The 18,948-nt window shown below is 31.5% G+C and overlaps 1 protein-coding gene across 1 annotated transcript in view; it reads left to right on the top strand.

Moving 5' to 3' along the window:
* LOC115885804 (breast cancer anti-estrogen resistance protein 1) overlaps positions 1–18,948 on the top strand; it is a 127,346-nt gene that overhangs the window by 33,786 nt on the left and 74,612 nt on the right. The window contains exon 2 of the mRNA XM_030904826.1: positions 7,778–7,927. Within this exon, the coding sequence (XP_030760686.1) occupies positions 7,778–7,927 (150 nt within the window). The remainder of the gene's footprint in view (positions 1–7,777; positions 7,928–18,948) is intronic.

The raw sequence follows: 18,948 nt of genomic DNA, 5'->3' as shown, positions 1-18,948 counted from the left end.
TTCCCATGAAAACGTGTACTGGATGATTTTTGGTTACCAACCAAAATAACTGCCTCCGTTTTGTGTGGCGCTATTTTTAGTCCCACCTCATCCATCCATAAGCACGCCGGCTCCAATGCTCTTTCGGCAGTTCTAACGAGGTCGGTACATTTAGCCCTTACCATCAGCGTAACATCATCTGCATATGCTCTACATAAAATTCATGTGGGAAAAAATATAGAAAGTAAACCAATTTAATTGCAGTGACGGAAATGATGTTCTTGAAAATACTTATACTTAATGTAAAAGATGCTCGGACCTAAAAATAGGAATGCTCGATCGAATTAGGTAATACACGAACATCGAACGTTCAATTCCATAAATTACTATCTTTTTCGGTCCGACGGCTTTGAAGACAGGCTATAGACAAAGCGCGCCTTAATCGTAAACCCATAAAACCTTACGCAGCATCAGGTGCCATAAAATTCTACCTGTTAAAGAAAAACAACCTTTGGAGGTTGATCGGGTATAAAATTGTTGACTTCTAACGATTATATAAAAGGTAACGATAAACGATGGACGTACGGGTCGCGTGACCTTCCTCTATAATGCATTTTCTATTAAAATTTTTATTTTGTTGTATATTAAAGAGGACAGATAGTGGCCAAGTTCATAAAGATGTACTTATAGTGGAGAGCGTTTTTTATATTCTCGCCATTTTATTTGTTTTTAACAGGCTTATACTTTTATATTCTTTGTTAGAACATAAGGTTTTTATTTTCAAGTGTTTTAATATTATATATTACCAAAAATGACATAATATACTCTTGTACAGTTATTGATAAAGACAATAAATTTTTAATTGAAAACCCAATATGTCAATATATGTCAAAATATTAACATACTCTTTAATACAATCTAAACGAACCTAAATGTTATGTCAATATATATACCAATGATATGCCAATATATGTCAAAATATTAACACACTCTTTAATACAAACCTAAACGAAAAAATTAGCCGTCGGCGATGGCTATTAAATGAAGATGACTGTCATTTTATATGTAAAATTATATGAGGAGTGTCATCGATGTTCATTTCCAAGCCAACTGGACGCTGTTTTTTTTTTCGATTATACGGTAGTTTTATTAATAATGTTTATATAATAACTAAAATCATCATTATCATCACCTTTATTCTTGCCAGGTGTCCTGCCCATTGCCATTTGAGGGATTTGACTCTGTGGATAACATCTTTTACCTGGGTCTTTTGTCGTATCCACTTTATTCTTTTGCGGTCTCTCTTGGTTATTCCCAGCATATTTCGTTCCACTGAGCGTTGTGTGACCTGCAGTTATGATGTTCTCTCTAAATGTCCAGGATTCGCAACAGTAAATTATACACCCCTGGTTGTAATGCCAGAAGGTGTACAAAGAACCCTCCTTGTCTTCAAATGTGAATGGAACATATCATTAAGAGTATTGTCTTGTCACAGAAGAAGTAATAACGTATTGTTATAATATATATTCTCACCTCATGATCTTAGTGCTGATAGATAATTTTTAGTCGGCCGACTGTTAGTTGCAGGCTTGTAACCAAAATATTGAACCGCGCTCACATGCCATCAAATAGTCGATGAACGTCGCTCCATAAGAACACATTGGTTGGGGATTATTAGGATCCTTAAGAATACATTTGGTAACAAACTTGCAACTAAATAGTCAGCCGACTAAAAATTACCTGTCAGCGCATAGCCTTAAGCCCGTGCGTTGACAGAGAATTTTTAGTCGGCCGATTATTTAGTTTGCAAGTGTGTTACCAATGTGTTCATATGAAGCCGCGTTTATTGACTATTTCATGGCATGTGAGGGCGGTTCCATAAGAATACGTTGGTTACAACCCTGCAACTAAACAGTCGGGCTACTGAAAATTCACTGTCAGCACATGGTCTAAGTAAATAGATATTTAAAACTAAAAATATCTCGAGAAATTGTACCTACGTGATATTTATCAAGTAGGCAGAAAAATTATTACTTCAATTAAAAAAAAACAATAAAAATGTATTGAAATATCTCAATAATTTATCAAATTATTTAGACAATATAAAATGACATGATAAAAATTGATTAATTTTATTCCAATAAAATCCTAGCAACGAACATTGACCTTAAAGGTGTAAATATATTAAAAATATTTATAGAAAAAAGTGTATATATCTTTTATTTGGGATTATAGGATTGATTATAAAATGCATATCAATTGTTTAGCCTACTGCAAAATTTTAGATGTTTAATATGAAAATTATGATTCTTATCATTGTTTATTAAAGTAGACCCATACTGTTTTTTGAAATACCAATAAAAAGACAACATTACTTCGTTTCCAAATATACAGAGCATCTCGTTTAAAAATTCCAGGCAACTATTTTATTGCTTTTCAGGAAGTCGCACTAATGTTACTGTTAATTTTTGCCCTGGCACAATATCCTTCTAGGTGTTCTATCTCCAAACAACCAGTTGAAGAATAAATAACAAATAACATAAAATAAGCTTAGAAAGTAACAACAAATCCGCTAAATTTCAAATCAAATATGTGGGACAAAATAAAATTCAAATATTGTACAACAATTCCAAAATTGTAATGAAAGAATACTGTTGACATTTGCGTGACATTACCTACAAGTAAACTGTGTTGTATTTGAATTTCTACCTACAATCTCGATAATACATTACGTACTGGTTTTATTTATAGTTATTGGCGATATTTATTGGCTCTAATACACTTGGACGTATCAGAGAAAGCAGAAAAAGACGCAAACTGGCTTGTACGAAGAGGAATAACAAATAGTAATAAATAACGAGATGGCTCGTCCCTTCTTATAATAGAAATTTACTGTTGTATATGCCGACATCGTGATGAATTGTTCGACGTGCTATAAATCAATAGAATGAAGATGTTTGTAATAATGCAGTGCTAATGCTATTCAGAATTGTATTTTAATTAATCTTGCGATTTCACGCTGTCTAAAGAGGCTGGGATAACAAAAGACGGTTAAATAATAAATGAATAGTTTTTTTTTCTAACACATGCAAATGCACTAATCCGTATACTATACAGAGTGTCTCTTTCAAAAAGAACATTTAAGAGACTTCCCGGTAAAAAAATACAACATCCTCCTTTAATTTTTCATCCGATTTTCATTTGTTTACCAGTTTATAGATCGGTTAATTGTAATTGTTTCATATTATTCCAATAGTTAACTTTTTTTTGTTAGGTTTTGTACAGGGTCTCTCAAATTCGAGCCTCGTCATTGGGATCTCGGTAACTAGAAGAGGTACTTGGTTAAATGGAGGCAACGGTGGCATTTCGTTGGCAATCACTGCAATCAGCTTTAAATTGCGCAAACCGAATTACTACCTTTAAAGTTGAAAAATTCCGAATACTTTCGAACGTTTTTGGAAAAAACGAATATTCGCGATTTTATTTTTTTTCTATTTGAATAAATATATCAAAATCAATTTTACATTTTCATTACTTCTCTTTTATTGTTCTACAAGATGGTGTTATCAGATTTTCAAAAAATTTTAATAATTAAATAAAAAAGGCTGAAAACACTTTTTTTATTTGAAACTAGCGAATAATATTTACTAATATCTAGAATTATAAAGTGATCAGAAAGGAAGCCAAAAATGCAATAATATACAGGGTGTTCGATTTAAAAAGATCATCCCGATCCATTCCCTTTTTCGAGTAACCGTATAGAAGCTAAAATATTTTCCTAAAATACATCCTAATACATACTTTAGGTTGGCACTTATACAAAATTCCTAAGTTTTTTATTATAGGAGCTACAGATGCTTGACGCACTGTTGTCGGGCCCGTAGGGAAAATGTTGAACCGTGGCAACCCCTATTTGAAGCAATTTTTTGATAGGCACCGTTATAACATTATGCGCAGAATAAAAATAACTTTAATTTGACATATAAATGATCACATATTTTAATGAGCGTAAAGTCGCCAAAATCAGGTATTACTTACTAGCGTAATAATCCTGCAGTCAGATCCTTTACTATCACTGTAACCTTGCTGCGGGAAATGAAAATTCAGGGAAGCAATTTCTTGGAAGAGCAATGTAAAGATCAATGTTGGGGCTGTCTCTGAGAGAAAAAGTACCAAATATCGAAGTACGGGGGGGCAGAACAAAAGTCATTGATGCCATAGAGAAAATAATTACTTTGAAATGGAATTGGGCTGGGCACATTGCAAGGCTAAACGATGACCGATGGACGAAGAAAATGATAGAATGGAGACCAAGACACGGTGCATTCAGGAGTAGAAGCCGTCCTCCAACCAGATGGCATGACGACTTAAGGCGTATCCACAGTAACTGGATGCAAATAGCTCAAGATAGAGAGTTATGGAAGCAAACGAGGGAGGCCTACGGACTTTAGTGGCTGGTTGATGATGATGATGATTAATTTCTTGGTTTTATTTACAAAATGTTTGAAATCATAGACTTAAAAAAAATATGTTTGAAGTCTATGTTTAAAATACATCAAGAACTACAGCAAACAGATTGTAAACAAAATTATCTTCTCCAATTTTATCCCAGGATGTTTAAAAAAATTGCGTCAAAAAATAATAACCAATAACCAAATACTTAATCTCAAAGAAAATTCCCTTCTTTTAGATTTTTTTAACAATCCAACAGATAAGTACCATTATAAGTTTAAAAATGAATCTGTTTAGAGTAGAAGTTTGGTATGTTATTTTAAAGATTTTTTTCCTCTCTTTAGGGGGTATATTCTTAAGGACGCCGCTTAACAGGATATTGTTGATTACTTAATAATATCTCCCAGACGTTTACTGACGAAAGTGGATACTTAAAGCCACTTCTATTTTTGTTTGCCCGCCTTTCCCCATTCCAGATGTTAGCGGTGTAACGTTTCCAATACTAACCGCTATTGATCATTTTTTAGCAAGAACTCATTAGTAACTTTCTTGTTGTGCAATAAGAAATTTTAAATTGTAATCATATCATAAGTTAATGTCTATACTTTTGTGGCGGGTATATTTTTTGAACAGAATTTTGGGTATTTCGCCTCTAGAAGAAAATCTACAAAATATTTTTTTTAAATACCACTGCATTGACAACAATTTGTCAGTGGTATTTTACTAGTGAAACAAATGCTTAACGTTTCAGGAGGTATATATTCCGTCGTAAGAAGCCAAAAAACACAAAGAATAAACAAAAAAAATATTTAAAATATCTAAATACAACTATTAAAGAAGACTTTATTTTTTTTAACAGAAACATTTATTATAACGTCCAGCTAATATTACATGAAGAAAACATGTTAAATTATATGAAGTCAAACTATAAACGCACAATTACAACCTGATATCAATCACTTAATAAGGTAAAACCAAAGAGCTTCAAATTACAACCTGACATCAAACACTTAATAAGGTAAAACCAAAAAGCTTCAAATTTTCTGTATATGATTATTTTTAGTTTGTTATCAAATTTTACTTATTTTACTTAGCCGCATACATTACTAACATCTACAGATAATAATAATAATAATAGTAAGCTATTGAATGATATCACACCACTGACAAATAACGACCTCATTAGAAAGGTACTTTTAAACTTTGGTACATGGTATTCATTTCTTGTTCTCAAATTATATGACATCATGTCCCCTCTTTTAACCAACTGTTCCTTTAAAAATATCGGTGTCAAGTCATTTAGAATTAGCTTCCAAGACTAATTAAATGTTTAGGAAGCCAAGCTCACAACACATAACTCGAACTGGGGCATATTTGTTACAACCCAATAATATTCTCATTGCCCTATTTCGTAATATCTGTATTCTGTGTATATCTTCTTTGTTACAATAGCTCAACAAAGATATATAGTACGAAAACTGAGGATATATTATTGAGTTGTACACCATCCGTTTTGACCATCCCGACAGTAGAGACGATATCGTATTAAAGTACCCAATTTTTTTGCCTAATTTCCTACACATGTAATTTACGTGATGAGATAACTTTAACTGAGGGTCTAACTGTATACCTAAATATTTAAATATATCTACTTGTTCAATATTTACAGATTCGATAATAATATCGTAATATTAAAATTCAACTCTTTAAATAATTTACAATTGTGTTGGGAACCAGAAACCATAAATTTCGTTTTATCCGCATTTACTTTTAATTTTTTAAATTTCAACCAATTGTCAAGCTTTTTTTGTTCGGAGTTAATAATATTTACCACTTCCAGATAATTCTCTTCACTTCACTTTAAGTATTTTGGCAGAATTGCTGACTCCAAAGAACTATTCACGATATGTAGTAATGGATATCCTATTACATTATAGAGTTTTTTCATTAGTTTTGCACATATTATTTCATCACCATATGCCTTATTTTTTAATTTCTCGATAGTTCTTAACTTATTTAATGTAATTTTTTCAAACCTGTTAAAACTGCTATGAATCTCAAACGTAGCCTCTTTAAAATCATTATCTGGGTTGGGGATGCTACTAGTTATTTCATGTACACTGTCTACAAAGTATCTATTTAAAAAGCCTGGTAAATTGTTATGAGGTATATTTTCAATAAACGAGAGCTCTACTTTTTTGGCTCCTTTATTTACTATTTTCTTTAAAATTTGCCACACAGTTTTGCTATCGTGTCGGTTTTCATAATATTTTCTTTCATGGTATTGTTTTTCTTTCTTTTTAATCAATAGTATTGTTTTTCTTTCTTGTTAATAGATGCCTGAGCAATACATTTATTTTTTTAAACAAAAGATCAAAAAGAACGGAAATATTGGGCAAAACCTACAGTAAGATTAGCCATGAAAACATGACTAAAATATGACTACCTGTAGACACTATTGATTCTGCTTTCCGTCTTCATCTAAAAAAATAACCTCCCGTATTGATTCTCCCTTCCGATTCCGGCTTTATCAATACGGGAGGAATCAGCAACGATGAACTAGTGATCCTGAAAAAAGAAAAAGGGAAGCAAACGATGCACGAGGCACCATTTGCAACTTTGTTAAGCAGTAGCTCACAATTCGCGAGCGTTACCACCGAAAAACCGCTGCGGAGGTACTCCAACATACCTCGCTGCTGTCACCTTGGCCCAGAGTAAACAATAAACAAAGGATATTATCGTGGGGACTGTAATAAAAAAGAACCAATCCAATGGTCGCCAGTGTAAAAGTTAATAATGTAATAATCATATTTATATTTTATTTTGTATATCACATTTTTCGTTTGTTATTCACTTTTTGTTGGCTTAGTGTGGGATAAAATGGATCTAAATAAATTTTGTCTTTTGCAGAGTGTTCAAATGTTATATTGTTGATTGTTGTCCTAACTTTATTTTTTTCTGAAACGCATCGTACGTATGGAATTGTAAGTTGTTTTAGGGGAATGTTTTGTGGGAAACTCTAAACTCTCACTATAGTGAAGATATGATGTCACATATAAACTGTCACTAGTATCACTCGATATAAGGCCTATCGAGTTGCTGTCGAAAATGTGCATTTTGATAAATTACATTTTGAGCTCTCTATTTGATATTCTCTTACACTTTGAACTCTACTTTTGAAGTTATTAAAAACAGTTAAATGGTGGTTAGTAAAATATTTTTGTGTTGTTACCACCGAGAGATATTTAAACTTTAATACTAAACAAAAAAAATTATGTCCTAAAATTCTTATAAGTAGGTATGTAATATTTCTTCAGAAATAATTATTTTTTTTTTGTTGTTGCAGGTTCCATACTGCTTAGCCCGGGCCCTGTACGACAACGTACCGGACACACCGGACGAGTTGGCGTTTCAAAAAGGAGATACCCTGGTGGTTCTAGAGCAGAACACGAGCAATTTCGTAGGATGGTGGTTATGTTCGCTTCACGGACGACAGGTACTAATTTATTTTACATAAAACCTGTAAAAGTTTACTCTTACTGCTCTTACACGTATGTTACGCTTCACTTTATGCGTTTTATCTGTTTATTTTGGATTTACTTAGTGCGGTAGTACCGATAGTACTCGTATACTTTTTATAACTTGAAATTAAAGTAGAATGTGGTATTATAGAGTTGTTCATTAGATGTGGGTATAAACTCACGCAAGTATAATTAGAGTGGTTCGAAATACCAGGCAATCTTCGTCATTGTGACGTTTGAAATGACGATTGGTGGTAATTTCTGTGGATCCGACTCCTGTATATCTTTTAATAATAAGAACTTGTAAAATTAATATTTAAATTCGTTTTCCATAATAACGTGATACTACTAATCAAAACGAGATGAGAAATACGGGTGTTTTCTACGATGTTCTCTATGGGTATCTCGGAAACTACTGGAGATAGGGTAGGTTAAATGGGGAAAGAGTTGCAGTTTTATGGGGTCATAATATGCGTCTTTCAGATTTTTGGCTTATTTGATATTTCGAAAAAAAAAAACAAATTTCGGTTATTTTAAAAATTGTCTTTAATTCCATTATAATCTATTTTAGACAAAAAAATTTCAGATAAAAGTTGTAGATAATTACATCCTTAATGAGATCGTATTCTCCGTTTTTTTTCTAAATCTTGTCATTTTTATATGACACAAACATACGTTTTTTTAAATGGAAACCGTAGTTGGCCATGGCTTCATAAAAAGCGCCATTTTTAAGCTTTCCAGCGATATAAGCTATATAACATGTTTTTTTTTCGAAAAACTACTGAGTTATAGCCAATTCTTATCTTTCTTGACTTATTTCACTTAGTTGGTATGGTACTCTTATTTTGTTATGATTTATAACTTATAAAACGACAGAATATTTTATTAAATGGTTCAACAACAAACTAAAACTTAAAAAACTAATATCACTTCATACACTTTTAAGTTATTTTAGAAAATGATCAAAAAATCCGCCATTGTTTTGAGTATCTAAAATGCAACTTTTTAAAACTGAATTACTAGTTTTTCTCACAGAACAACCGGTCGACTTTATTAAACTTCTCCCGTACCGCCTCTTCGGGTGCCTCACTTAATTCATTAGTTCTTTTATAAACCTTGTTGTTAACCATACCGCATAAAAAAATGTAAAATGGATAGTAGGTCAGGTGATCGAGGAGGCTCATGCAATTGGTCCACCTCTTCCTATCCCTGAGTTTGCATAATTATGATATAAATCAATTCTAACATTTGTTTCATTGTGGGGAGGGGGGAGTGTCATAATGAAAGTCATTGAAGTCATGTTGGAACCACTCTATTGATGCGCGAGTCTCTAAATTTAACTTAACATGTCTTGAAAACCGTTCCCTAAAGCGTAAGTAACGTTCACCGGTCAACGTATCCTCGAAAATATATGGACAGAAAAGTTGAACCAATAATCCTACACGCTTTTCTTCATTTGAAAAATTCATATTTACAATTTTTGTTTATTTTAATTTACAACGTTTGTATGTGACAGTTTGACATTTCTGAGAGCAACGACGATTGAACTTAGTGAAATTGTTCAAAAATTATAAGAATTGGCTATAACTCCAAATTAGTAATTTAAAAAAAAGTAAATTTTCGAAAAAAAAAACACATTATAGCTTATATCACTGAAAAGCTTAAAAAATATCGCTTTTTATGAAGTCATGGTCAACTATGGTTTCCATTAAAAAAACATGTCTGTAACATATATATGTCAAAAATGACAAGCTTTAGGAAAAAGAAACGGAGAACACAATCTCATTAAGGATGTGATTATATACAACTTTTATCTGAAAACTTTTTGTCTAAAATAGATTATAATGGAATTAGGGGCAATTTTTACAATATCCGAAATTTGTTTTTTCGAAATATCTAGTAAGCCATGAACTTTCATCAATCATGACTTGGTCAATTTTCATGGCGTTGGTCGATGGAATGACTTTATAGTCTTAGTGGCTTGATGATGAGACGTAACAGTCTTGAAACTAGTCGCTCTCATATTATGTAATAAAAATAATATACCTATGATTGTGAGTAATTGAGTTTTTCATTTCCTCATTTGACGATGCCAGTCACAGTGGATGAATGGACGTTTTTTAGATGACAGCCAAAGAAATTGGCATGAATGAATTAACATAAAATTTTCTATGGATAATTTATTCAAGTCACTAATAATCCTAAAATCCTCTAAGACAGAGTATTGCCAGCTATTTCGATCATTGTTGATTGCTCGAATTATTGAATCTCCAATACACAATAATCATTTATCACAAAATATCATTATGATTTTTTTCTTAACGCATTCTTCCCTTTTGTTCGAATTGAAATGGTACGTCGACAGCATCCGTAATTTACGAGCTGCAGTTATTTGTACAGTAACAAATGCCACGACGAGTTTAAAACGTAAATTTACTTTGGCCAAGCGGTACCGATCAAAAGAAACGCAACACATTTTTAACGAAAATATATAACGACAGCGGATGTGTAAATCAGACGCGAAATTTTCTCTCAAAAGTTTGTTTTGTTTCTTCGGCATGGATTACCAATTAGGCAGACGGTAGTTCTTTTTTGGTTGAAAAAATAAACCATTTTTAGCAGCAGAATGTGGAAAACTTTTACAGCTTTAATTATACGGTTGGAATCTCAATAATTAATTAATAATTGCCCGCGAATCTCAATTAATATAAAAAAAATCGGCTCCACAAATGGCCTGGAAATGAAGAGAGAGAAAGCTGTCATTTTGTATGTAAAATTATATGGCGAATGTCATCGGTCGTCACTTCTAACCCAAATTGACAGAGTTTACTTTAGATCATAAAGTATTAAATATGTGTATGTTTTTCCTTACATAAAAGGTGTCTCTGGGAAAATGCGAAAAATGGAATGGAAGATCCTAAATACTAGAAATAACACGACTAATAGCACAGTTTATTAAGTTAATGTTCGGTGCCACTAGAAATTAGATTTAAGGATCACTACATTAAGCCACCGAATCATCGAAAAAAAAACGGCTTCCAGTTGGCTTGGAAATGATGAGAAAATAAAAAGCGGGAAGCTCCAGGCCCGGACGAAGTTGTAAAATTTATCATCCGAAATAACTCGCAATACTTTTTGGAGATAATTAATAAACATTTATATAAATGATAATGAATTTTCTGACGTTTAGGAAAGTTTCAAATTAATCCTTTTAGACAAGCCCAAAAATATGAACACAGAAGAAATTAAATGCCATCCAATACCTGCCAATAATTCCCGATTAACGCAACCGCCAAAGTGTATGAAAACAAATTATACAGAATAGACTAATGGAAGAAATACAAAATAAATGTGAGTTTAATCATAACCAGTTTGGATTCAGAAAAAAAGGCACATCAATAAAAAATGCAGTTGTAACAAAGTTCTTGTAACAAAGACTGTCAAGGAGAAACCCGAATAATTGCACGCTGATTCTAATGGATGTGCGAAATGCATTTAGTATGGCAGCATAGCTTATAATATTGTCAAAGTTAGCAAGAAGAAGCATCTGCCCATACCTTATAAATATTATAGGCCCTATTTTGTTTCTGGTGTTTATCAACGACATTGCAAATCTAGACATTAGTGCATCTTTGCGGACGATACTAGTTTCACTTGAAGCGGCCGATATGTTACGTCACTATATAATACTATATCCAGTGACTTTATGCACCACCGAATCTTGGTGCGATTCTAATGTCCTATGCCTCAACCTATCGAAAACTAAAGTTTTGTCATATAAATACTATACAACCTTTTGTACTTAATAACACCACTATTGACTCCGTGAAATTAGGATTTGTTGTAGACAACTCGTTAAAATGGGCCTTGCACATCGAAGCTTTATCAAAGAAACTAAGCGCTGCGCTGCCTGTTTTGCGCTAAGATCAGTTTCTAAGGGACTTAACTTATCAACTATAGTCTATTATGCCCTTATTTAAACTATCAGTCTATTATGCCCTTATTATAACTATCAGTCTATTATGCCCTTTTTGAGTTGCATCTTCGTTATGCTCTTCCATTCTGGGGTACTTGCTGGGCGACAAAATTTGATCGTATATTTAAACTTCAAAATAGAGCAGTTCGATATTTATTGGGACTGAACAGTAGAACTCACTGCCAGAATTTCTTTAAAATTTTCAAAATACTGACTCTTCCTTGTTTATTCATTTTGGAATCCATTTGCTTAATCCGCACTATTAGCACTAGCATTTATTTTTAAGTATCAGCAGATGCTAGAAGCAAATACTGATATTTATATTAATAACTAAATGCTAATACTAATAAGTATGTGCTTAATCCTAGTCAGTATCTACTAAAATCGCAGAGTTATTTGGGTTCCATTTTTTAAAGAACTGATCATATCAATACATGAAAAGTAAACATTCAAGAATTTTTAACAACAACCGAGCAAATAAACGTCTTTCTGCATCTGAAAATGTCGGACTCCGAGACTAGTGAAAATTGAATTCCAGTGTGCAAGAAAAACCAAATTCGGAACCAGAATTTGTTGCAAATTTTGTGAAAGAACACGTAATTATAATAAAAAAATATATAAATATAAAACACCCTCAATCACCCAGTGGAAAAATTCTGCATTGCAGTTGTTAGGGGAAGAATTTCAAAGTAAGTGATATTTTATTATAATAGCGATCATTTTCACTTAATCGTATTAAATTAAAATATAAGTAAAGTCAATTAATTGTGATAATTTAATATCCCCACCCCACATGTCTTAGATTCAATAAGACTTTACAAATTTGACAGTGTTGGATACCGTAGGTTGACTAATACCAATATCTTCAGCCATGCCTATCGGGAAACCCAATTCATCACTTATTATAATTCTAAACCTTTGATAAATATTGTAGAAACTCACCAGGATCGGAAATATATCTTAAAAACGTTTTCATCTTTGTTACTGGGTCTAAAGCACCTCCTCGTCTTTCTTCACTTTCCCCCAGAAAATGATGTGAAATCCATTCTAAATTTTAACTAGTAAATCAATATAATTGCATAAAGACACGTTCAGAAGGATTTTCGCGATGCGGTTTAAAAACTTTTGGCGCCCGGATCCGTAAAAACATTTTAAAGATTGCCAGAAACTATCTGCTACTTGATATGCTATCAAATAACCACTAAATTATAATAAAATTAAAAAAAGTATGAGGAACCATAAACTTATAATTTTTCTAGGAGATACTTATTTGTAAAAGTATCTACTCGTTGTTATTAATACTTTTTTAAGGATATCCTGATACTTTGAAGTAAACATTAGAAGATGCTAATCCTTATCATCAAGTACTAGTAGCATTAGCATCTTCTTAAATTTTATTAATACAATTAAAAGTATCTACTTCTTAAATTAGTAGTATAAGCATAGTATAAGGAAACTAGTAGTTTTACTCCTTGTCAAATCCTTTGTTCTTTTTCTGCCACTTTATATGACTTTGTTCTCGCCTCCCGTGACCACTGACGTAGCTGTATAGTCGTGGTCTATTAACTAGGCAAAGTATAGTCGTGACACTCGCCATAGTTTCAGTTTCACAGATATGTATTTAGGAAAATATGAGTTCACAATAAAATTAAATAAAAAAAATTGATCATCGAGTAAAAAGTTGCTTGAAAACAGAATATTTTCACATTTCCTGTAGGTAACAATTCTTCTGTATCTGAAAATCTTTTGATGGGAAGAAATGCGGAAAAAATATATAATGACATATTTTATATTATTATCTATTTCAGAGATTTTCTACAACTTTTTTTTGATTTAAAACAAATTTAATTTTCTGTAGATAACTGTATTCGACATAAAATTCTGCATATAGTGCACTGTCTTTATTTAAAGCACACTGCGGTGTTGCCATTCTATTTCTTATTTACTAAAACTTTGGTTAAAAACATTATATACGAAATGTGGTAAAAAACTAGAGTGAATATAACTATAAAGTTATATTCTATATATATATATATATATATATATATATATATATATATATATATATATATATATATATATATATATATATATATATATATATATATATATATATATAATTATATTATATATATATATATATATGATAAGGTAAATTTTTCTACACGAATTTATTCTGGTATCCTTCATATTTAAGAAAACATAGCTATAACATAACAAGTATATAAATACTTGTTATGTTATAGCTATTTTAATATTTTAATTTACCTTATCATATACAGGATATTTTTTATGGCATCTGCAAATATTTTCTGTATTTCATTACATATGGGATTTTCAACGATAAAATATCAGACAAAGATCATAATGTATATGGATCATATTAGGTGGCGTTGATAAAAATTTACTGTTGAAAGAGCCATATGTAATATAATACTGCGAATATCTGCGAAATCGTTAAAAAATTATAAACACTTTAAATAAAAAAATGTTTACTTTTTAATTCTGCATCTGACAGAAAAATAATATACAGAATGTTGCATTTAAAAAAATTGAGATATACCATTTTAAATATTCCGATTTTGGCGACGCCATAAAAAAAACCCTATATAGAATAATGTATACAGAATGATGTAAAATAATTTAAAAAAAAAATAAAACTAACTTTACCATAACTTTTTTTGTGACGCCCTGTATATAACAAAATATTTTAGGATACGCCCCTTTATAAACCTAGAAACATATGAATAAAACTTTTTTCACATCTTCGACAACGACGACGATATTGGACTTCCTCGCACTAATGGGCCACCCTGTATATTTACGGTGGTTTAAAGCTAGGTGTGGCACGTTTCTTCCCTCAAATGTAAACTCAATATTTTGTCTATAATATTTTGAATATTGCTATATTACGACCACTTATAATAAAAATAAATAAAAAACATAAAAAAAATACAGTCCACTAAATTTATAAGAGATTATGCTATTATAAAATTCTTTCAATTAAAAAATATGAATAATTTGCGGAGACTTTAGATGTACAAAATATTACTTATTTATTCTAAAATTGCTTCAAAAACCAATCTATATAAATTATCTCGTAAATTATTACTGGAATGAAAATTTTATGGCAAATCCCCTGACCAAAAAATAGTTTTATGCGCATATTTGTGATAACCTGTATATCTAAAAAACTATTTTTAAAATCTGCCCACATGCTAAAAAAATAATAACATTTAATTAATTACATAATATCTCAGCTTCTAAAATAAACAAATATAATTAAATGTTAATTGATAATTACTATCAGCTTGCCGATTTACATCCGATGGAAATCTAAAAAAAAACAAAGAACAATTTTTTGAATTATTACTACAATTAATAGCAGCACACAGTAAGGCACTCATTTTTTGTCAATCCGTCTCTGTGCTAGGACGCAACGCTCGAACCTCGCAACTCGACGGACGGAATTCAACTGAAACGCTTTGCAATCTGTCGATATTCAACAGATTGCAAAAACTGGCAGAAAATATTTGCGAGAGTGCACCTACTCTTTTCCTTAAACTATGGTATAAGCATATGCGAGTCTCTATTAATACCACTCAATATTTTATAATAACTGTTAATAGAAAATCACACATAAACGATATCTCATTTCATGATAAGTAGTTAATCCCAACAATACAATCAAACAAAAACTAAACCGTAACATAATTTTCTAACTACTAGCTATGTGTTCATATCTTCATTTTCCTAAAGAGTAATACTTCACGCAAAAAGAAAATGTGATTTGTAGCAACAAGAAGACAATAAACCGATCAATTACATGAATTATATCACATAAACTGCGATGAATTTGAATCTTTACCAACTAGACACATGAACAAAATCAGATTTCCTTATAAGCAAAATCAATTAAAACCAACTGGGATAATTACGATAAATATAGATGCAGTATCGTAGGTACAATAACCCAGCATACGACGATGGTAACAGTAAAGAGAAAAAAAAACAGGTTTAACGTTAAGTATTATTATATCTGCTCTAAGGTTACTTTGATTTACATACATTGGCAGACGTGACTTGTAGATGTATGATAGAAAAACAAATATTACTAATTCTGGTCATACGGATGATTTGAATAGAAAAAATGTACGATTTCAAAAAATATTTTCTTGGATAATACTGTTAGCTTTTGTGTTTTAATAATCTTTATATTACTCTATTAGAATAAAGAACAACAATAATAACTGATTGTTTTGTTTAGTCAATGCGTTTTAGAAATGAATACCTTGTAGTTTCTTACATACCTAATGATCACGTCACAGCGACATTTGAAATGACAATCGATGATAATTTCTGCGACACCGTTTCTAGTGACTCTAGCAAACTTAAGAAAAGCAGCAATAGCTCATACTTCAGAACTTAAAACCATCTCTAGAGTAAACATCAATAAACTATAATAATATGACTTTAAAATGACAGTGACTATACAAAAACAATAAACACTATTTTATAAGTGAAATGTTTAATATTGATGATGATTGAACTGTTGATGAGGACCCAAAATCAAGTCTAATAAAGCTGTAAATAGTTACTGTCTTATTCAAAAGTGAATATCTCCAGTAAAAATAAAGCTATTGAGATGAATCACAAAGCAAATGATCGAGAAAAGATGTACCATTGCGATCAAAAAATGTGGTACAACAAAATATGATTTAATCTGCTGGTCTATAATAAAATATGTTTAAAACTTGAAAAATTACCCATTTTTAAAAGGTAGGTAAATTTTTTATACTTTTATTTCGCCACGTATACCTACCAATTATCACCAAATTCATGGTAACGCCTAAAAAGTTAGGTGGACATAATTGTATTGTTTTCATAGTGACGACGATATCCACTTCTCGAATCCTTATAGACCAGGAGTTCTATCTGGGACTACTAATTCTTGTACTACTTTTTTTATCGCAATGGTACCTAGATGATAAAATTATTTTTAAATTCCTTACTTTATTAACATATTCCACAGGGTATGTCAAACTTTCACCTAAAAAAATTAACATTTTGTTTTCCCTCGTATAATTGACAGATGGAAACTTTCATTTTTAATTTAGAGAGAGATACTAAAAAGTCAAATAATTTAGCTACAAATTGCTTAAAAAAATCATCAAAATTGGCACACTAGAACAAAATATATTAAACTTTAAAATACATCAAAATTTTAAGGTACCCGTTTTTCTTGTCGTTGAGTGTATTTTGCGATACATTGGTTTTGGGACTTTCTTCTTCTTATCACGCCCTCTCCTGCCGAAGGTTGGCGATCCAAATGGCAATTGTGGCTCTGGAAACTGCAGCTCGGAAGATTTCCGCAGACGAGCGTTCAAACCATCTCCTCAAATCTTTTAGCCATGAGTTCTGGCGTCTTCCTACTGATCTTTTCCCTTGCACTTGGCCCTCTATTATGAGGCGCAGTATTTCGTATCTATCACCTCTCATCACATGACCCAGGTATTGCATTTTTCTTTCCTTGATGGTGTTCAATATCTCTTTTTGTTTCTGCATGCGCTGGAGTACTTCATCGTTGGTGATCCTTTGTACCCATGAGATTCGCAGCATCCGTCTCTATACATACATTTCAAAGGCTTGTATTCTCTTTTCGGTCTGTGAATCCAGTGTCCAGTTCTCACATCCATAGAACAGTAAGTATCCATCCAGTAACACAGAGAAGACGTAGCATCTGGCCATTCGAGTTCTGATTCCGCACTGAGGTCTCGTCTTGTAAAAACTTGGGACTCTTTGGGACTTTAGAAGCTCTTTAAAATAATCGGTTTAAAAATCTGACACCTTCTTGTAGAACAAAAAAATAGCAATGAAAATGTGGATTTTATTTTGATATATCTATTGTGCAAATCGTCCTAAAAATAAAATAAAGTCGCAAATATTCCCTATTTTTTCAAAAATCTTCGGAATAAATTTTTCAAAAAAGTATTTGGAACTTTTAAGTTGGCATTTTGTTTTTTTCTCTAGAAACGACTGTAGACGATATGGAGTTCTGAACATAAAGGAAGTTCTTCCATTATTCAAACTTGTCCCGTTCAAAAAGTTGGAAAGTTTCCAAGAACTTCCAGACTGCAGCGTTAAAAGCTATTATCATCAAAAATGTTTCGTCTGGCCTGGATTCTCCAAAATTAATCCAATTAGTTTAATAGAAAAATCCATGATGCGGATGATATTAATTCTAATTTAAACGTGTGGCCTAGTTAGAATCCTGGAATTCATATGTTTAGTTCTTTTGATCTCTAAAAGAATTCTCTTAATTATATTTACGACCACAGTATTTCCTCAGATTAAAATTTTAATTCTGTACTCAATAAATTGTTTGTTTGTCCTATATAAATGATTAGAGCAATCTTCAGGAAATTGCGACATTAAAATCTCAACACTTTCAAAAAAAATCAAAAGTTTATTTCTTAAGCTTCATTCAGAACCTCGAAATTAGTGGTTTCAATTAGCGTGTTCCAGCAATTAAGTTTGTTCCTCTAATTTCAATGTTAGCATTCAGAATGTCAAAATTAGTGGTGGTAATTTGCCAATAATAGAAAAAAGTTAACAAAATATGAACATTTGCCACTAATTATACTTCATAGTTTGCGAGGAATGTAATTTTGGTCTTTGATTATAATAAGTCAAGAGGAATTGTTTTTAGAAATCAAAAGTTTATTGTTTTTAACTAATTATTAGACTTGCTTTATGGATACAAGTGATGACAGCAAGCTGTTATTAGGATATTCTATTTTAATTGTATTTTTTGGACATTGTGAATGATCGTAAATTTTTAAGTATAAAGTATAAAGCTTTATTCAGAACCTCGCAATTAGCAAAATAAATTAGTGGTTTCAATTACACTTTACACTTTTTAGTTTACGATCATTCACAATATCTAAACAACACAATTAACTAAAATTAACAGAATATCTTAGCAACAGCATGCGGTAATTAGTTGTATTCATAGAGAAA

Source organism: Sitophilus oryzae, unplaced genomic scaffold (genome assembly GCF_002938485.1).
Source record: "Sitophilus oryzae breed Bouriz unplaced genomic scaffold, Soryzae_2.0 scaffold_41_pilon_pilon, whole genome shotgun sequence".
Classification (NCBI taxonomy): domain Eukaryota; kingdom Metazoa; phylum Arthropoda; class Insecta; order Coleoptera; family Curculionidae; genus Sitophilus; species Sitophilus oryzae.
Note: the sequence above shows the minus strand (reverse complement) of the source record. Positions and strands in the feature narration are given on the sequence as shown.